Here is a 20,000-nt window from a genome sequence, read left to right as displayed (position 1 = left end):
ACACACAATGGCACAACTCCACTATTTAGCACAAACATTTCTCTTTCTGTGTTGCTTTCTATTCCTGTCTCCCCTTCTCTCTCTCTCTCTCTCTCTCTCTCTCTCTCTCTCTCTCTCTCTCTCTCTCTCTCTCTCTCTCTCTCTCTGTCTTTCTCTGTCAACCGCACGTCAGCTATGCTCTGCAAATGCAGCTTTACATGCTGCTGCTGATTCTAAGTCCTGACTCTGTGTGCACAGATTCCTTTCTCAGCAGTGCTTTTCTAGGCATGGCAGGTAGATGTACAGTACATTATAAGAGAATGATTATAATAGAAATATGGTGCGGGGGAAAAAAAACCAAAGCCAAATGCAAGCTTGTAATTGTAAGAAGCTGGCGGTTCTGTTCTGTTCTGTTCCGATCGGTTCAGATGCAGCGCAAGCAGATTTTGTGGGAGGCCCTCATTAGTTTTTTTTTTTTCCCCTCATCCGATCCAGAAGAGAACTTATTTCCTTTCGCTTATTCTCTCCCACCACCCACCCAAACCCCCCCCCCCCCCCCGCCCCCTCTCTCTCTCTCAGACTCTCTCTTCACCATTCTCTCTTCACTCTCTGTCTCTGTATCTCTCTCTCTCTCTCTCTCTCTCTCTCTCTCTCTCTCTCTCTCTCTCTGTCTTTCTGTCGTTCTCTCTCTCTATCTCTATCTCTCTCCCACTATCTCTCCCGCTATCTCTCTCTCTCTCTGTCTCTCTGTCTCTCTGTCATTCTCTCTCTCTCTCTCTCTCTCTCTCTCTCCCTCTCTCTCTCACTCTCTCTCTCTGTCTCTGTCTTTCTGTCGTTCTCTCTCTCTCTCTCTCTCTCTCTCTCTCTCTCTCTCCTTCTCTCTCCCTCTCGCTCTCTCGCTCTGTCTCTCTCTAATGTACTAAACGGTGCCGCAGCTAGAAGTGTTCTGCTGCGTTGAGTTCTTTGAGGGGCATAATTTAAGACAGCCACCGCACGCTGTTGTCACTGTGATGAGGGCGCGTGTAATTGCTTGCGACTCCTATTCCTCCACGCGCGGCTTTTCAATGGCAGCAGCTCCGTTATTGATGTTTGCATTCAACCCACAATTAAAGCGTCAGTCCGTAATGATGAACATCACAGCAGGCATGGTCTTATGGGCATATTCCGACGGGTTTCCTTTTTGAATGTCAAACTGGCCCCACTTCAAGGTGCTAGTGTATGAATAGAGGAAAATTAATCTCTCTCACGTGCACTGCGCAGCCATGCACCAGTGTAGGTGTATAAGATTATAAGCCTCTTTTATTTGCTTTTTTAAGGGTGAAATGTGTGGTATGTGAACCCTGTATGTGCACATAACACAAAAAAAAAAATTTGTGAGAAGAAATATGACAAGAAGCCAATCTTTTCAGTGCTGGACAAAACACATAAAAAGGGGAGGTGGGGGGCTGGGGGGGTAGGGGGTGGGGGGCTGGGGGGGTAGGGGGTGGGGGGGGGGGATGGGGTGGCGGTGTCATTAGAGAGGCTGCTGGACTTCCTTGACAGTTGCCATGCGCTTCCGTCAAATCCAGCCAATTAAAACATATTTCAAGTTTTCAAGTTTTGTGATCATTGTGATAATAATCGATATATGTTAGTATGTGAAAATGGCGGCGCGCTAGAAGCTGCGGCCCGGAGTAGGTGTATTCCAAACGCAATTTTGTTGTCAAATATTTGTCAGTGACAACGTATAAAAGCTCTTGGATCTGAAATCTTGAATCTTGAATACCTTTTGGGCCATCAAAGGAGTAAAAAAAAGGGACCAGAGGCAACACTGCTATTTACTCTTTTTTTTTCCACACGCACGACCTATTGGCCATATCACCCAGTTCTCTATTCTGTGCAGGGTCTTGCTATTCATTATGATACATCACTCGTGTAATGAGCCCCCATTCCTTTGCCGTGTACAAAAAGGCCCCTAGTATAGATTCCTTTGCGTTTTCTCTACACACAATATGACACAGCCCATTGACAGTGTATATATTCTATTTATCTCAATGGACACAGCCATATCACCATAGCCTGATTATCATCGACTTTCAAATCTCTTCGAGACATGGTCTGACCAAGATCATAACAATTAACATTTCCCAAATGGCATGGTTGACCTACTGTAGGTTTGCCACTGGTTGATCGGTTTCCGACAAAGTGGGTAGAGTTCCCAATTTTTCGGGAGCTCAGAAAGTACTTGCAGGGCTCTTGACTTGACTAGTAGCAACGCTGAAGGTGTTGTGTCACTAGGAGGGCACGGCCTGGCTAATATCAGAGTTCTCTATTCTGTGCAGGGTCTTGCTATTCTTTACTGTACCACACTCGTGTAATGAGCCTCCATTCCTTTGCCGTGTACAAAAAGGCCCCTAGTATAGATTCCTTTGCGTTTTCTCTACACACAATATGACACAGCCCATTGACAACAACCTCCTGCTGAATGTCAACAAGACCAAGGAGATTGTTGTCAACTTCCAAAGGGTCCAAAAACAACTGCCACCACTGACCATCGACGGCGATGCTGTGGAGAGAGTGAGCAGCACCAAGTTCCTTGGAGTGCACATCAGCGACGACCTCTCTTGGACCACCAACACTACATCACTGGCGAAGAAGGCCCATCAGCGTCTCTACTTCCTGCGCAAACTAAAGAAGGCAAGTGCTACACCCTCCATCATGACAACATTCTACAGAGGAACCATAGAGAGCGTCGTGTCCAACTGCATCACAGTGTGGGGAGGAAGCTGCACGGAGAAAAACAGGAAGACACTCCAGCGTGTTGTGAACACAGCGAAGAAGATCATTGGAGTACCACTCCCCTCCCTACAGGACATTTACACCACACGCCTCACCCGGAAAGCACTGATGATCATCAAAGACACAAGCCACCCTGCACACAAACTGTTCAGCCTCCTGCCCTCTGGAAAGAGGTACAGGCGCCTCCGTTCCCGTACCACCCGGCTGGCGAGCAGCACAATGCACCAAGCGATCAAGATGCTGAACACTCAACCCACTCTCCCTCCACTGTCAGCCTCTAGCCAGCAAGGCCACTGACAAACCCCCCCCCCCCCCACTGTCAGCCTCTAGCCAGCAAGGCCACTGACAACCCCCCCCATCCCCCACCACCATATCTGCGACTGAACATTCCACCTGCACTACTATACTTGTGACTGAACTTTCAACCTGCACTAACTCAAAACATGCACACACACACACACACACACACACACACACACACACACACACACACACACACACACACACACACACACACACACACACACACACACACACACACACACACACACACAAGCACACTGCACTTTCTGCACTAAACCCAAACATACACACACTGACACACACACACACACACACACACACACACACACACACACACACACACACACACACACACACACACACAGACACACGAACACACACACAAGACGCACACCGCACCTTCTACCTGCACTAAACACATACACACACACACACACACACACACACACACACACACACACACACACACACACACACACACACACACACACACACACACACACACACACACACACACACTGCTGCTGGTGTACTTGACAGACCTTTTTATATTTATTTTCTTCAAAATGCTACTATTACCATGTCAGAACGCTATAAAGGACTTTTTTTAGGAAAAGCACAAAAACACAACAAATACCTCTTAATGTATGTCCTCTACAAGTCTTCTGTTGTCCAGTCTTGCACTTTAAATGTCTGTATGAGCACTGTCTATGTCCATACTGCCTTAAGTCCATGTATAAGTACTGTCTATGTCTATACTGTCTATGTCCTTACCTTAATTAGTCTATGTCTGTATGGGAAAGCAAGAAATGTAATTTCAAATTCTTTGTATGACCAGTGCATGTAAAGAAATTGACAATAAAAACCTACTTGACAGTGTATATATTCTATTTGTCTCAATGGACACAGCCATATCACCATAGCCTGATTATCATTGACTTTCAAATCTCTTCAAGACTTGGTCTGACCAAGATCATAACAATTAACATTTCCCAAATGGCATGGTTGACCTAGGTTTGCCACTGGTTGACTGTTTTCCAACAAAGTGGGTGGAGTTCCCAATTTTTCGCGAGCTCAGAAAGAACTTGAAGGGCTCTTGACCTGACTAGTAGCAACGCTGAAGGTGTTGTGTCACTAGGAGGGCACGGCCTGGCTAATATCACCCAGTTCTCTATTCTGTGCAGGGTCTTGCTATTCATTATGATACATCACTCGTGTAATGAGCATCCATTCCTTTGCGGTCTACAAAAAGGCCCTTAGTATAGATTCCTTTGTGTTTTCTCTACAGTACACACAATATGACACAGCCCACAGCCCACAGTCCACTCCTCCACAACTGTTGCTAGCGTGTTCAGTTTCGCGCCTCACCCACTACACTACCCTCCACATGGCGTCAGTCAGCTGGTGCAAAATGGCCGCTCGCCTTATCTCTCCGGGTGGTCCTGTCTGTGTTAGCATTGACAGCAGTGAAATGGCTCACACCACCATTTACCATACACCCCCTGAACTGACCACATGCTGTGATGTGATGTAGCACACAAGAGATTTTGTAGTGTTAACACACAACACTTGAAAGAGTGTGTACAACACTGTGTGAGTGTCACATTACAGTAAACTCTTATGAGAGTTGAATTATCAACTGCAAAAAAAAAAAAAATGTCTGTGTGAGCTAAAAGGCGGGCAGTGCAGAATAAGCACTTACACGAGTACGTGGAGCTTTTCATTCAGAGGCGTCAACATTAGTGCAGGTGTTAGATGAGGCGTAAAAACGAAAGGCTGAATGAGAGAGTGTGAGAGAGAGAGGGAGAGAGAGAGAGAGAGAGAGAGAGAGAGAGAGCTGGCGTACTACCCACCCCGCTTGCCTGGCCTGCTGTTAAAAAGTAGAGATGCACCGGATCCTGATTTTTAGGATCCTGCCGGATACCGGATCCACTGCTTAAGATCCTGCTGAATCTGGAATCGGATACCAGATCCTACGAAAGGGTTGAAACATATGGCCTACTCGCACACGTGGGCCCTTTTTATTACGTTGGCTCAAACTATTTTTTAGACTCATTGGCTTACTGCCACACTGCCTGCACTGGTCGCTTCCAAAGTTCTTTCACTCCATGCAGCAATTGGGTTTGTGAAAGACTGACTGAAAAACCTAGGCTAGAGATGCACCAGATCCTGATTTTTAGGTAACTGGCGGATACCGAATCCACTACTTATGATCCTGCCGGATCCGGATCCTGTGAAAAACCCTATTATCCTGCCGGATCCGGAACCGGATCTTGGATCCTGTGCATCTCTAATAAAAAGTGAAAAGGCTGTAGAGGAGAGCCAGGTCTTAAAGCCAACACATCATATCAGCTCAGTGAACTCTTCGCCTGCTCCCTTTTAGTAGCGGTGTGTGTGTGTGTGTGTGTATGTGTGTGTTTGTGTGTGTGTGTGTGTGTGTGAGGAGTGCTCAGGTCTCTCCCTGCCTGGCTGATGACTGACTGGCCTAATAGTCGCCGTTAGCAAAAGCAATTGGCCAGCTCTTATCTCACCCTCCATCACCCTGCGATCCAGCATGTCAGAGCGCCTTGACCGTCAACACACACACTTACAGTACGCACACACGCACGCGCACACACACACACGCGCGCGCGCACACACACACACTCGCGGTACATGATACGTGCATACATGTACATACGCACCGATGGACACACACACACACACACACACACACACACACACACACACACACACACACACACACACACACACACACACACACACACACACACACACTAGCACACACACACACACACACAAACTAGCACACACACACACACACACACACACACACACACACACACACACACACACACACACACACACACACACACACACACGCGCGCGCGCACACACACACACACACACACACACACACACACACACACACACACACACACACACACACAAGCACATACACAGAGCGCCTCGACCTCCGAGTACTCCCGGCTGACGCCGTGCATGATGGGAAGGCTATTTAACAGGCAGTCCCATCATTAGATCCAGATCACTGCGGCCCTCCTGCTGGGAGAAATGCACTCGGGGGGAGCGGTGTGTGTGTGTGTGTGTGTGTGTGTGTGTGTGTGTGTGTGTGTGTGTGTGTGTGTGTGTGTGTGTGTGTGTGTGTGTGTGTGTGTGTGGTATTTGATGCTCAGATGTCTGTCTGAAGCCTTATGAAGAGTAACCTTTACACTGAGTACCACTAAGAGGGAGGCGCTAACAACAGCCCTTAGACCAATTACCAGCAGAAGTTTCCTCAACACTAGGAGTGTGTATGAGACGAAGTTTGGGATAAGGAGAAAATGGAAAACAATCATTGGCTCATCAACTTCGCTCAGAAGATTTATAACAGACAAAGGGGGACACATAGCCTAGCAAACTAGACAAACTCTTGCAACGGAAATAGACATAGACAGACACACACACACACAGAAACAGAAACAGACACAGACAGACACACACAGAGACACACACGCACATAGAAACAGACACAGACACAGGTAGCCACTTTGGGCTTTGGCTACTCACAGAAGCCGTTGAGGTCCTGGTTGCTGGTGGAGAAGGGGTCGTCCTTGTGCAGGGTGCTGACCTTGGCGGTGCTCTTATCGGCCGTGCCCACCGGGCCCATCTCCCTCTGCTGCGTACTGCTGCTGGCCGTCTCCTTCTGCTTCTTAGCCAGTTTCCTTCACGACGCGCACCACACCACATCACAGTCAGAGCCACAGAGAACAGAGCCACAGAGGAGAACAGAGCAGAGGAGACGGAGGTTGACACCCAGATACCAAACACGGTAGGGGAGATATCGGAAGGTATAGGATAGGACACAAGAGCGGGGGGCAGGTACAGGTAGGGTAGAGAGATTACTCCAACCTCCCCATACTTATGAACGGCGTGACGTTTTCCATGTGCGTTACGCCCATTTGTGGGGGAAAACAACCCATGCAAGTCTATTGGTGATTTTGGGGTTTAATAAGCGGAAGATACGGACCTGTGACTAGCGTTGTTCACGCGCAACATGCCGAAAACGTGTTGTGTTGCCGGCTGTTCAAATAATATAGCCAAACAGCCGTGGCTGAAGCATGGAATGTGTTAATTTAGGCTAGCCGATGTAGCATGTAAGTCAATGAGACATTCGGTTTGTTTTCACCCATAAAGGGGCGTAACGCAAATTTAAGAGCAAAGTACCCGGATGGCCGTTCATGAGTATACCACCACCTCTTAGCCCTTCCTTCCTTCCTTTCTTCACCCATGTATAGTAGGGGTGAATTCAGGTAAATTTGGGCCATTCACTTCAATGCAAAAGAGTTGCCCAATTTACCTGAATTCGGCATATTAGTCACGAAATGAAGGTCATCAGCCACAGCATGCACAAACACACACACACACAACACCTGAGAATACAGTACTAACACATGATGAGTGGGTGAGAACACTGACAGACTGATATGAGCCAATCGTATGCATTGTTCCAGATTCTGGATGAATTTGTTACAATAATGCGATTCTGGGGGATTTTTTTTTTGGATGGATTTAAGGATTGAAATCATATGATTTTGGGGGATTCTAGGCTTTTGGAATTCTGTTCCCAGATGACACAGATGAGCAAACAAAATATGTTTCATATTATTTATGCAGCAATGACCAGACTGACCCCAGATCTGAGAGATGTGGTCAAACATTGCCTTTAAAAGCATCCGGTTGTGGACGGGCAGCATTTTGACAGGTGGTTGCATCGTACAAAGGGGGACATAATATAATATAATATAATATAATATAATATAATATAATATAATATAATATAATATAATATAATATAATATAATATAATATAATATAATATAATATAATATAATATAGGTATAGCAATGTGGCACAATGTGAGAGGGGGGAAGCGGTTCGGCTTTCCAGTTTCCTAATCATTTTCTTTACTTGCCATGTGGGACAAAGCAAATCAAGTCACACGACACAGGCAAAAAACAGTCAAGCAAAACAAAAACACCTGTGAATTTACCACTGCTGGCTGAATCAGTCACACAGCAATAGAAGCGAGCTCACCTTCCAGCTCGGGGCTTTCCAGATGCTGAATAAAAACTCATCAACAATGTCAAGGCTTTTTTCTATACATGTTTCTGCAACTGGATGCCTGCCAACACTTTTCGAGCAGCAATTTCAGGTTAATTATGTCCCTGCCCTTCCTACATGAGTAAATGACAGTACATACAGTACAGTACGTGTATGCAGTCTTTGATAACTGAAGCACATAAAAATGCTTGGCTGAAATTACACCTGAATTACAATGGCTGGAAATGGCCGGTTTGCATCAAATCAAAGCGGTATTCATCATTCTAGGTCACTTTTGAACTACTGTGGACATCCGTCCAGAGTACTGCACTCTAAGAGTGCGTTACAATATGCGACCTTGCCTCCTCCACTTGTGCTTGTCTCCTCGTCCCGCCTCCTGGCCTCTCCTCCGTAGAGAAAAAGATAAAGTTTCCCAGCTGTCAGCCTAGCCACAACAACTTTTGAGGGACTGTTTTTCATTCACCATCCCAATTTCAAATGAGAAAAAGAGTTTACAATTGAGCTTTTCCAAGATATTGAAATACCTGTATAATGCTGTTGTCAGTGATGTCATCATGACATATTACTTCCTGGTACAAGGAGACAAGCACAAGTGGAGGAGGCAAGGTCGCATATTGTAACGCACTCTAAATGTGCAACAGCAAGGCAAGATCCTGCCACATAATTGGAGGGGCATTAGTACGATAGGGGGAAGATGATTGGCTCTTGGCAGCTGAACAGGAGAGAAGGCCGAGCACTGCCAGACGTACTCCATCTTGGCATTGTAAAAGTGTCTCTATGCGTCTCTGCGTTTCCTCTGGGCAATTTGTCCAGCACCCGGTCTCCTTATACTGTATTTCTTACTCCACAGACGTCTCCAGTTCCCTGCCCTTTAGTGCACTTTGGCGGTGCCCTCCAATAGAGCCCATGGAGCTCATAACTGAATGATGGGTCAGCTTTAAATATGGTTGTTGTAGAGCTATGGCCGTTACGATTTAATAGCTGAGGTTTTTTTTTTACTTTTTAAGGCGCCAGTAGTGCTTTAAAGGTGTGAGTCAGCGCCAGTCTCATTAGTCTGGCACTGAATTAAAAGGTGGGCTACGGCTACCCAGGGAGATATTAAACTATGGTCACTTAAGATATCTATCTCATGACCCATTAAAGGGCTAATGGAACATTGTGACTTAAATGCACACTCTAGAACTCAGAAAGAACAGACACTCAGTCACTCTATCTATTTCAGCCAGCTAGTAACCTTCAGGTAGTATGATATAGTTTCATAAATGTATACTTAGATCTTCAAGTCTTCAAGGCCTTCCACTGTGTTTTAATAAAGAAAATGAACATGAACATTTTGTGTTTAGTCAATATAAATACATACATGTAGCTGTTAAAATAAAATCACCTTACTGTAATTCTGATCTTCAGAAATGATCATAATCTGCTTTCTTGTCATCTCACATAAAATAGAGTGGCATTGGAATAAAATGCCTTTGTTACAAAATGATGACATCGCTAACACAATTGTGCTGGCATCTATATACTAGTACTAACTGTACTGTAGTACAGTAGCAGTGTAGTAGTGATTAAGATCATATCTGACACTGTCATATTTGAGTGATATCTGAGCCATGTTGGTCCTTTAAAGTGTCTGTTTTCTTGTGCCTCTTGTGTGAGTGGCCCCAATTGTTTGCCACTTGTCAACTTGTTCCTTTTTTTCCCATCCTCATTCCATTCCATCAATTCTGGTAAACACTTTCCCTCAAAGGACCCTCAGAAAAGTTTTCTCAGTTTAAGAACTTCCAGATTACAGTCTTCTTATCCACTCCTTTGTGCTTCTTGTGAGAACCGAACACTTTTCTTTTCTTTTCTTTTCTCAGAATGACAGCACACGGCAGGAGAGAGTGAGAGAGTACATGTTGGCCCATAGCGAGAGGAAAGAACTAAGATAAATGAAGAAACCTCGAGTTGAATGGAGACAGCTGAGTTAAAAAGAAACTTAAGATTACAGAAGAAGTGAGGAACAAGAACTAGGCGCTTGCTACTGCGACAGATTAATTCACAAAAAGTGTGGTGCATGCGAATTAGACAGATTGAAATAGAGAGAGAACAGAATGAAATAAATGGGAAGGGTGGACCACTGTAAGAGCACTCTGGGTGTTACTAGCATCTCTGTCTCGAAATTTGCCTTTTGGGGGGCCCCACAGCAACCTGTAGCCTAGGGGCCCCAGGCCATCTGAATCCGGCCCTGGATATTGGCCTATCTTTGTTTCCCCAAATTGACTTAACAGCCATGGCTTACCATGGCAACCGAACAAACAAACCATAACTCAGTATTGAAGAGGCCCGCGCGCGATGCCATATCCTGATGCCGTCGTTTTGAATGATACGTGTATCATCGTGAAAAGGGCCACGATACCGTATCCCGATACCGATATTTTTAACGCACCGCTAGCTAGTGGGATGTACAGTACATACTCGTTGGCCTGGCGGCTAACCGGTCTCATAGGACTCAATGCTAACTGCTAGCTTGGAGGTAAAATTTGCACTGCCATACGCAGAGAACAGTTGAAAGTAGAGGAGAATGGCAAAACCCTATTAATTAACTCAAGGGGAGGTGTAAAATAAGCTCATTTCCAAAAATGTGACATTATCGCTTTAAAGCCGGGTCTCTCCCCCTGGGTATATGGAGGTACCTGTATCAAGCAACCCAGAAAGATTAGGAAAAAACACCACAGGGATGTCCCTTATTATCAACACACACACCTCTCCTCTCTTCTCGCTCCACCACTGTTTTCACAGGCGTGGCAAAAGGTCACCAAAAAAAAAATAGAAAGAAAGAAAAAGAAAAAAAAAGAAGTCCTCATTACCAAAAGCCTTCACCCGGCTTCTCTGGCTGGCCGCACGGACTGTTCGCATAATCATCTCATTTTAAATGACAAATTCCTTGCATATTGTAAGTAGCAATGAACTAGAGGTAAGCCTTATTTAATGAATGTCAAAGAAGCACTTCATTAAAAGTAAGGTTACGCTGAACAGGAGCGCTGGCGCTGGGCACGTCCTCTCGTTTTATGGCGCCCAACTTTGCTAATTGCACAACACTTGATGTCCTGGCTATAATGACTCTCCCTCCACTCACTGGATATGCACCATAAGCACATTAAAGAAGACATGAGATATGAAAGAGAGAGAGAGAGAGAGAGAGAGAGAGAGAGAGAGAGAGAGAGAGAGAGAGAGAGAGAGAGAGAGAGTCTCAATCCGAGGAGAAATACTGTAAATACATCCGCAAATAAATACATACAAAATAAATAAAATACATCAACGGCAAACATATGACAACTTTACCCACTTCAGTGTACAATCGTATAAATAGTCTGAATCATAGCTGATTCTAAGGGAGCCAAGCTTGGGGGTGTCAAAGGAGCGAAACTCAGGGGGACGCTGAAGTGGATGAAAAAACTAGAGATGCACCGGATCCTGATTTTTAGGATCCTGCCGGATACCGGATCCACTGCTTAAGATCCTGCCGGATCCGGAACCGGATACCGGATCCTACGAAAGGGTTGAAGCACATAGCCTACTCACACACGTGGGCCCTTTTTGTCACGTTGGCTCAAACTATTTTGACTGAAAAGCTTCGGCTACCGGATCCTGGATCCTCGAACCGGATCCGGATCCTGTGAAAAACCCTATTATCCTGCCGGATCCGGAACCGGATCTTGGATCCGGTGCATCTCTAGAAAAAACACAAGCCAAGCAGCCTGGTGAACGGAGACACCCAGCACAGGCGGTCAGGCAGCAGGTAGCATGGAGGTCTACATTGGGCAGCAGGCATGCATGGAGGCCGTCTGGGCTGTGTGGGCTCTGCAAAGCACCCTGGGTAGCATGCATGCAAACACTTCATCAGCGAAGGGTACGAAGAGAGATGCACAACAAGCGGGGGAAAGCTTATCACCAGGAAACTGTAACCTCATTCTGAATCAGAATCAGGGTGCGTGCCTGTGTGTGTCTGCGTGATTGTGATTCTGAATTAGGGTGTGTGTCTGCGTGTGTCTGTGTAATTGTGATTCTGAATTAGGGTGCGTGCCTGTGTGTGTCTGTGTAATTGTGTGCCTTGTGCTCGTGCTTTTCATGTGTGTTTGTATTTGTACGCCACAGTATGTAGCTCTGTGCACATTCTATAGGCCTCCTGCATATTTGTTTTTGTCTTGCTGGAGTTACTGTGTGTTTGTGTTCATATGTGTTTGACTGTGTGCAGGGGCGGAGCTATAGGGGAAGCAAGCAGGGCATTTGCCCCTGGGCCCAAGGCACTCCCGTATTGGTGTTGGGGGCCCCACTATGACTTTGGCCAACCATATGGGGGGCCCTATCAGTGTTTTGCCCTGGGGTCCTGGGTGCAATTGTTCCGCCACTGACTGTGTGCATACTGTATGTGGCGGGGGGTAGGAGAAGATATGTGTGTTAGGCATCATGTCTCCAAGGGGTCCAATTGGAAGAGAAGCACCTTGCTGGGGCTCCATATCAGTGTTTCTCAACCTTTTTTTAGGCCTTTCAATTCCTGAAACATTTCAAGGCCCCCCAAACCAACAAGCCGTAACATGGCATCGCATCTGATACCACACAAGCTTAGAAAAGGAACACATTTGGAGACGTCACCCAACCTACGTTCAAAGTTGCAGCTGAAAAGAGCGACCTATATCTACTTTATTGTGCGTAAATGGCAGATGAAAGATTCCACTGACTAGCATTCACTTATCAATTTAGACAAATATGTATTATATTACATAATTTATTTATCAGCCACGTTTCCGCGGCACCCTTGAGGGAGGCCCGCTGCACCCCTGTTGAGAAACACTGCTCTATATCCTCTGTATACAGCAAACTGTATCCTCTGGTGGGATTCTGTGGATTTGCTCAACACATGAGTGGAGAATGCTGCTGTGTGACTGGCAGTAGCCTGTAGACAGGGCCGGTGATAGCTTTGCTTGGGCCCTAGGACAAAGCCATCTGATGGCCTCCTTCGCATCCAATATGTACAGTTCAATGTAATGAGGACCCAAATTATGGGCCTCCCTCCCGTCTCCATGGGCCCTAGACTACAGACCCCTTTTGCCTCTCTCCTGTCTGCCTGCTTCCCTGTCTGTAATGAGGACCCAATTATGCGCCTCCCGTCTTTATGTGCCCTGGACAGCTGCATAAATGAAGCGAAGGTCACACCTACCACCTACGGGTGCAGACGCCATTACACGCTGAAAAAGGGCTCTGCCCGAAACGTTCGTGGGCGAATAAACAAAGAAGAAATCTGAAGAGTGCTGTCCTTCGCTTCATTTATTCATTCAAGATTTTGTGGGATTCAGCACCCAGTTAAGAATTGTTAAGTAGCCTATTTAGGCGATAGTGTGAGCGCGACTTCTCCACTTTTTGAACCCTGGACAGCTGACCCTTTTGCCTCTTCCCCTGCCTGCCTCCCTGTCTTGCAGGCATCTCACCCAGACTAAGATGACAGGCGCTAGAGAGATCACTACAGGCAGCAGCAGCAGCCCACAGCCCTCTGGCACACCCGACCGGGCTGACTCGCTCGCTCATCAATATTTCAACAGCAGCTTCCAGGAATAAGAGGAGAAAAAAAAACAAAAACAAACAAAACAAAGAGAAAGAAGAAAAAAACATACAGGTGGCTGGCCAGAGAGATGGAGACCTTTTAAACCTTTTATCATGCGAAATAAACAGCTGAAAGCCAGAGGTTTTGTTGTTGATTTTCTCTTGTTTTTTTCCCCTTTTTCTTTTTCTTTTCGCTCAGGACCGTCAGTCTGCTGGCAAATTAAATGTATTTGATCCCCTGTGAAATGCGACCAGCATGATGTTTTGGTCTGGGCTGCCCTGCCAATTCTAGCCGGGCTAGCACTGGCTTAGCCAACCTGACACCTGAGTGACGAGCACGTTGATGGCAGACTACAGTAGGCGCTTTCATCAATACTATTGAAAGCTGTCCGTTATCTAGTCATGATGGATGCAGACAGCTTGAGCTTAACGTTGGGGGCTTACTTCAATGATGAATATGAGGCTTTTGATGTGACAGTTTTACACATCATGGTTTTGTATTTTAAAAAAAGATTGTGCGAAGATGTTATTTTCAATATGTTACAAGTTAGCTTATACTTACAGGCTACATTAGGGTATTAGCACTATAATAGAGATTTAAATCTTTTACTCTGTTCATTGGGCACACAATGCCTCAGGTGCTGCTGCTACTTGACTTGAAAACAAGACTTACATCCTAATGGATTAATTACAATAAAGTTATTTGTGATAAAGCACTGCTAACATCAGCATGCCAGTCTAATCATCACGAGTCAAGTGCTGTAGCTGATAAGAATGGCAGCAGAGTTCTGGCGCTCGATTTCCCTTTTTTCTCCCACACGTGACAATACAGTACTATACTTCATTATGTCATTAATTGTAGAGTAATTTTGCAGAATCAGTGATTCAAATAGAGATTTAATACAACACATCCATCAGGAAGTTCCCCCAGCGTGTTTTCCCTTCTGCATGTACTGTATGCTACTCGGTTTCCTCTTTCCCTCTCTCCGTAATGAGCAGTGAGGCTGTAATGGTTATAAATGAAAACAAATGAGCCACTTAAACTGAAACTAACCCCAAAACAATGGGTGGAAGAGAAAAAGAAGCAGAGAGAGAGCGAGAGAGAGAGAGAGAGAGAAAGAGAGAGAGAGGGAGAGAGAGATGGGGAGAGAGAGAGCGAGAGAGAGAGAGAGAGTGTGAGAGAGAGAGAGAGAGAGAGAGAGAGAGAGAGAGAGAGAGAGAGAGAGTTTCAGTTTGCTTTAACATAAGTGTGGACTTGGTAGAGGGTGAATGGTTACAGAGAGAGAGAGAGAGAGAGAGAGAGAGAGAGAGAGAGAGAGAGAGAGAATGACTGGATGTGAATCCAGAGATGGTTGCAAAATGGAGCCCCCCCCCTGTACTGAGGGCATCAGAGGGACTCGGCTGCGCAGAGCGGAGCAGGGGTCCGTATCTCGAAAGCGTCTTTGCTAACGACGCTAGCAACGTCCTTCGTAAGAGTGACTCAACTCTCTCTCGACAGCGACGCTCACCACTAAATCCAAGGGAACGGTAAGACGGTCTTAAGACGGTCTTAAGACGGTTAGCAATGACAAGAATCGAGAAACGGAGCCCAGAGCAGGGTGGCTGGTGTAAACACAGAGCAACAGTGTTCTTTTTGTAGGTGCTGAGATGCTTTGTCCACCATGACATTATTATTCGACCGGTAAGCAGGCCACTCGAAACCTCCACTATAGAGCTTCATGGGACTTCACATTGCTTGTTTGTTGGGGGCTTTGGGAGGTTTTTTTTGGATGACTGCAGCAAGTCAGACTGCAGACTGAACTGCATAAAAGTGTGTGGACTGGACTACTAAAAAGTAGAACTAGAGTGTCTGTCTGTTCGACCGGGTGTGCATTACTCTTTGTGGCAACAGTGGCGAGCGAAGCGCTATTCCTGTCCACAACGCCACTGTTAGATCATAGAGCCTCGCTACTTTTGGGGCAAAACTCTCAAAACGCTCAAGGGTTTGAAACACCAAAGGATTAGTTGAACAAAATATTATGGTATAACAACAGAAAAATATAATGTAAGGTTTTCATAACGTTACGTAAAAGAAAAAAGGCCTTACTGCAATTCTACTTACAGGTAGTAAGAGTAGGAATAGGCATTTCTTCTGAAGCATGAAGGTACGGTAAGCCAGTTGGGACACATTGAGCACCCAGAAAAAGGACAGACACATGGATTGGATTAGTTATCTCATCCCCCCAACTTGTAACAGAGAGGCAGAGCTGACGCAGAGAGAAGCAAATATACAGGTAGAGGAGGGTAGACAGGTGGAGAGAAGGTGAGATAGACAGATAGATAAAGCGTACAGAGAGAGAGAGAGAGAGAGAGAGAGAGAGAGAGAGAGAGAGAGAGAGAGAGAGAGAGAGAGAGAGAGAGAGAGAGAGAGAGAGAGAGAGAGAGAGAGAGAGAGAAGGGGAGTACATGAGTTTTTCAAACTCCCTGATGTGCAGTTGAGAGGACCATGTTTGTCCCCCCCAACAGTCCACTCTGCCCCCTGAAGTTTTTTTTTTTGCGTTTCCCAGCACAAGCAAGTAAACAAAAACAACCAAAACAAACACAAATGCATAAACAAATGAAGATGGATTAAGAACAAAGTAAACACATTGCACACACAAAGCAAAACAAGGCACAGCTGGCTTCCAAATGAAGGGAGGAATAAAAAAGAGAGCAATACAGGTGTTCAGTGGGGAGCGGGATGCTGATGTGTAGACGGGTGGAGAAAGAGAGAGAGAGAGAGAGAGAGAGAGAGAGAGAGAGAGAGAGAGAGAGAGAGAGAGAGAGAGAGAGAGAGAGAGAGAGACATTCACTTCTGCTGGGAGTGTATGGATGGATGGATGGATGGATGGATGGATGGGTGGATGGAAGATGTGAGAGAGGAAGAGAGGAATGGATGAGAAAGAAAAGGAGGGATGGGGTTGACGGCATAGCCCAACATACTGTTCAGCCATTCTGCTTTTGTTAAAACCAAGCACTTCGGGTTTTATTTTTCCACTTTCTAGTTTTTTTCAATGTCTCTCTTTCTTTTCTTCTTTTAGTTGAAAGGGTTCCATGTTTTTATTTCTTTTTTTTCTCAAAGCAACATTCACAAATGGCATGCAGCAGGCACTTCTAGAGCGAGAGAGCAAAGAAAGAAAAAAATAAAGATGGACAGACATAGCAAAGAAAGAAAAGATTGGCCATAACAGCAAAGCCCTTTCATTGGCCCTGCTATTGTCTATCGTGAGAAGCACATCAGGCTGTGGAGGCTGGTGTACAGAAGCTATAGAGGGTCGACCATGAAGTGGAGTGACAGTGTGTGTTGTGACAGTGTGTAGTGTCAGTTAGTTGGATGTGATCGACTTATTTCCACCCTTTTCAGCGATGCCGTGACTTGAGTGCCAAGTTCTGTAAGGCCATTATGGATGTCTACTCCTTCACATTAGACTTCTGACAACTCCAAACCCTTCCGTCTTCAACAGCTTCAAAACACAGGTACATATATGGTGCATTCAGGTAAATTGGGCCACTTTTTTTTTTTTTTTTTTTTTTTTTGGTGCATATAAACTAGGGCTGGAGGAAAGCGACTATTTTTCTGACGACTAGTCGTCCGACTACTTGAACGAAGCACCGACGTAATCGACGCGTCGCCTCCAGCCCTAATATAAACAAATGGCCCAAATTGGCCCAATTTACCTGCATTCACCTATAATCGGTTCATGTCAGTGATTCTGGCATGTGCTGCTAGCTTGCCTCTTGTGCTACTTCATAGGCCTACATGGTAGAATCCATGATTCATGACATGCTGATGCAAACAAACAAAAAAACATTTAGTGCCTCTGTGTCTTCACCTTCTACTGTGCAGTAGTCTAGTTTTGTGGGTGTTTATACAACACAGAGAAAGAAAAAAAATAACGTTGGGTCAATACTGACAAAACACGTCAAAAGCGAATAAGAAAACACTTTGAGTTGTTCTACTGGTGAGAATGGACAAACAGGCGAACAAGCCTTAGAACTGGTCAGAGTAGACATACCACACATGCCTGAATGCAGAAACTCAGCTGTTGTTTCAACCCCCCCCAAAAAACACAGCACCCCGTTTCTCGAGAAAATCATTACTAAAGAGTTACTGTAGCAACTTCGCACCCAGAGTGGTTATTACCTAGCCTGGGAAGTCCAATGCTGCTTTGCACAATCATTCCGATCTGAAAGGCAGCATACATTCTAGCCCTCAGTGAGGGTTCCAGATCATGGGCTCCAATCAGAGGGGCTGTAGAAAGGCCATGACTGCAGTTTGTTTGAATAGATACAAGTGACACGATTAGCTATGGGCTACGATTGTATGTGCCAAATGACACATAATGGCCACAATATACAGCCATGGTCAACCGTAAACCACACCTTTCCTACAAGAAATTGCAAAGGTAGCCTCCAGACTATTTCACTTGTGAGATCGGGAGCGTGTCTATGTTCCCACAGCCCATTGGTCCTACAGCCCATTTGTCCCACATCACTAAGATTTTTAACATTATTTTTAGGCCTATTGGTTCTCTTAGTTTACTTGGAAATGTGGGAACATGGAGTTGTAGAGCATAGGGGTTATATTTGAATAATTTCTTAAAACTGTGGGAACATGGAGCAGCAGGAATAAGCTGGGACCATTTGGGCTGTGGGACCATTTGAGCTGTGGGACCAATGGGCCGTGGGACCAATGGGCTGTGGGAACATAAGAGTTGACCCGTGAGATCGTCTGGTGTTAACCAGACAAGCTATGACCTCCGTAGAGGGTCGTAAGACATGAGCCTGTATGTACTTACTTGCCATAATTAGCCAAGTCAGCTAGCCCATCATCTACACCAGTGGTTCGCAAAGTGTGGTCCGGGGACCACTAGTGGTCCGTGACAGAGCTCAGGTGGTCCGCAAGGGGATTTCTACTTTGCCAAGATAAGCTAGCAGTAAGCTATATTTGTAACATTTTCATGTTTTCAACTCAATAAGACAGGCTTATAATGTGAATAAAAAGTAAGTGATCTGCATAAAAATTAGCAGTGTCAAATTAGCATCCATCAACTGCCAATTCCGATGACAGGTTTTCCCTGATAAGTTTTGGGGGGGACAAAGTGGGCCTCGGTCTGAAAAAGTTTGAGAAACACTGATCTACACCGTAGCACAGGGGTGGGCAATTATTTTGGCCCAGGGGCCGCATTTCTAAGGAAGTTGACCAAAGGGCCGAATGTCGTAGGCAACTTGTCCATGTCGAAATGGTGTACGCCAACATAATTACACCATTGTCAGTTATGCCATTCCTGCTAATTGTATATGTACACTTTAGTAATCTTAGGTTTACAAGACCCTTGTTTTAGTTGGACAATTTAAGAAAGAGTGACCATATGAATCTGCATTTTTTTTCTTGGAAAGGCTCTGAAGGCCGCATGAAATGGCTGAGTGGGCCGCATGTGGCCCTGGGGCCTGAGTTTGTGCACGTCTGTCGTAGCACAATCACTCAGATCGGGGGCGAAAAGTTCATTTCTCAGCACCGGCTAATAATAAGAATAATGGGAAAAAAACGGAAAAAGAGAATGCATTTCCCTACATGCTTCGATTCACCCCACATGAGGGGGAAAAAATGAGATATATGGTGCAGACTCACTGTCTCTGACATCTCTTGAGGCTGTCGTAAAAAAAGAAAGAAAGAAATTTAAAAAAATAAAAGAGGGTTTGGAAGGCAGGCAGGGGCTCAGGCTGACACAGCTAAATCCTGCCACAGCCAGCGCAGCGCGCACAGTCAATACCGCCAAATGCACATCTCCAGTGATTTCCGCTGGCCCCTCTAAAGGAGATGCTGACTTTGGTCTTATGATATTAATATAGAAAAGTGAGCGTGGAGGAGAAAAAAAAAATGACTGTCAACCGATGGTCATAAATATTAATACAGTTTCTAAAAAAAAGGAAAAGAAAAGAAAAGAAAAACTACTCACACTCCCGTGGCAGTATATTATTATTTTTTTGTTCTGCACTGGACCCTGATCTGGATTTTTCATTACGAGCTGCATACTAAATCGAGAGGAAATGTAACACTTCCCAAATGGAATTACATTAGCCTGTATTATTTATCTCTAGGCAAAGATGGCAGAACCCATTTCAAAGGTTAACACGTGGAAATGACTTGCTTGATCTAGGCTACATACTGTACCAAATACATTTGTCATGCTTGCTTACTGTATCATATTGAACCA

General features: G+C 45.4%; 1 protein-coding gene across 1 annotated transcript in view; it reads right to left on the bottom strand.

The window, feature by feature from the left end:
- Positions 1–20,000, bottom strand: part of ptprt (protein tyrosine phosphatase receptor type T) — a 515,405-nt gene that overhangs the window by 107,080 nt on the left and 388,325 nt on the right. Inside the window, exons 19-20 of the mRNA XM_063214792.1 lie at positions 15,866–15,895; positions 6,631–6,785 (exon numbers count right to left, since the gene is read on the bottom strand). Coding sequence (XP_063070862.1) covers positions 6,631–6,785; positions 15,866–15,895 — 185 coding nt within the window. The remainder of the gene's footprint in view (positions 1–6,630; positions 6,786–15,865; positions 15,896–20,000) is intronic.

The sequence above is a fragment of the Engraulis encrasicolus genome, chromosome 14, assembly GCF_034702125.1.
Source record: "Engraulis encrasicolus isolate BLACKSEA-1 chromosome 14, IST_EnEncr_1.0, whole genome shotgun sequence".
NCBI classification, from domain to species: domain Eukaryota; kingdom Metazoa; phylum Chordata; class Actinopteri; order Clupeiformes; family Engraulidae; genus Engraulis; species Engraulis encrasicolus.
The sequence above is the reverse complement of the archived record's forward strand: the minus strand, read 5'-3'. Positions and strand labels throughout refer to the sequence as shown.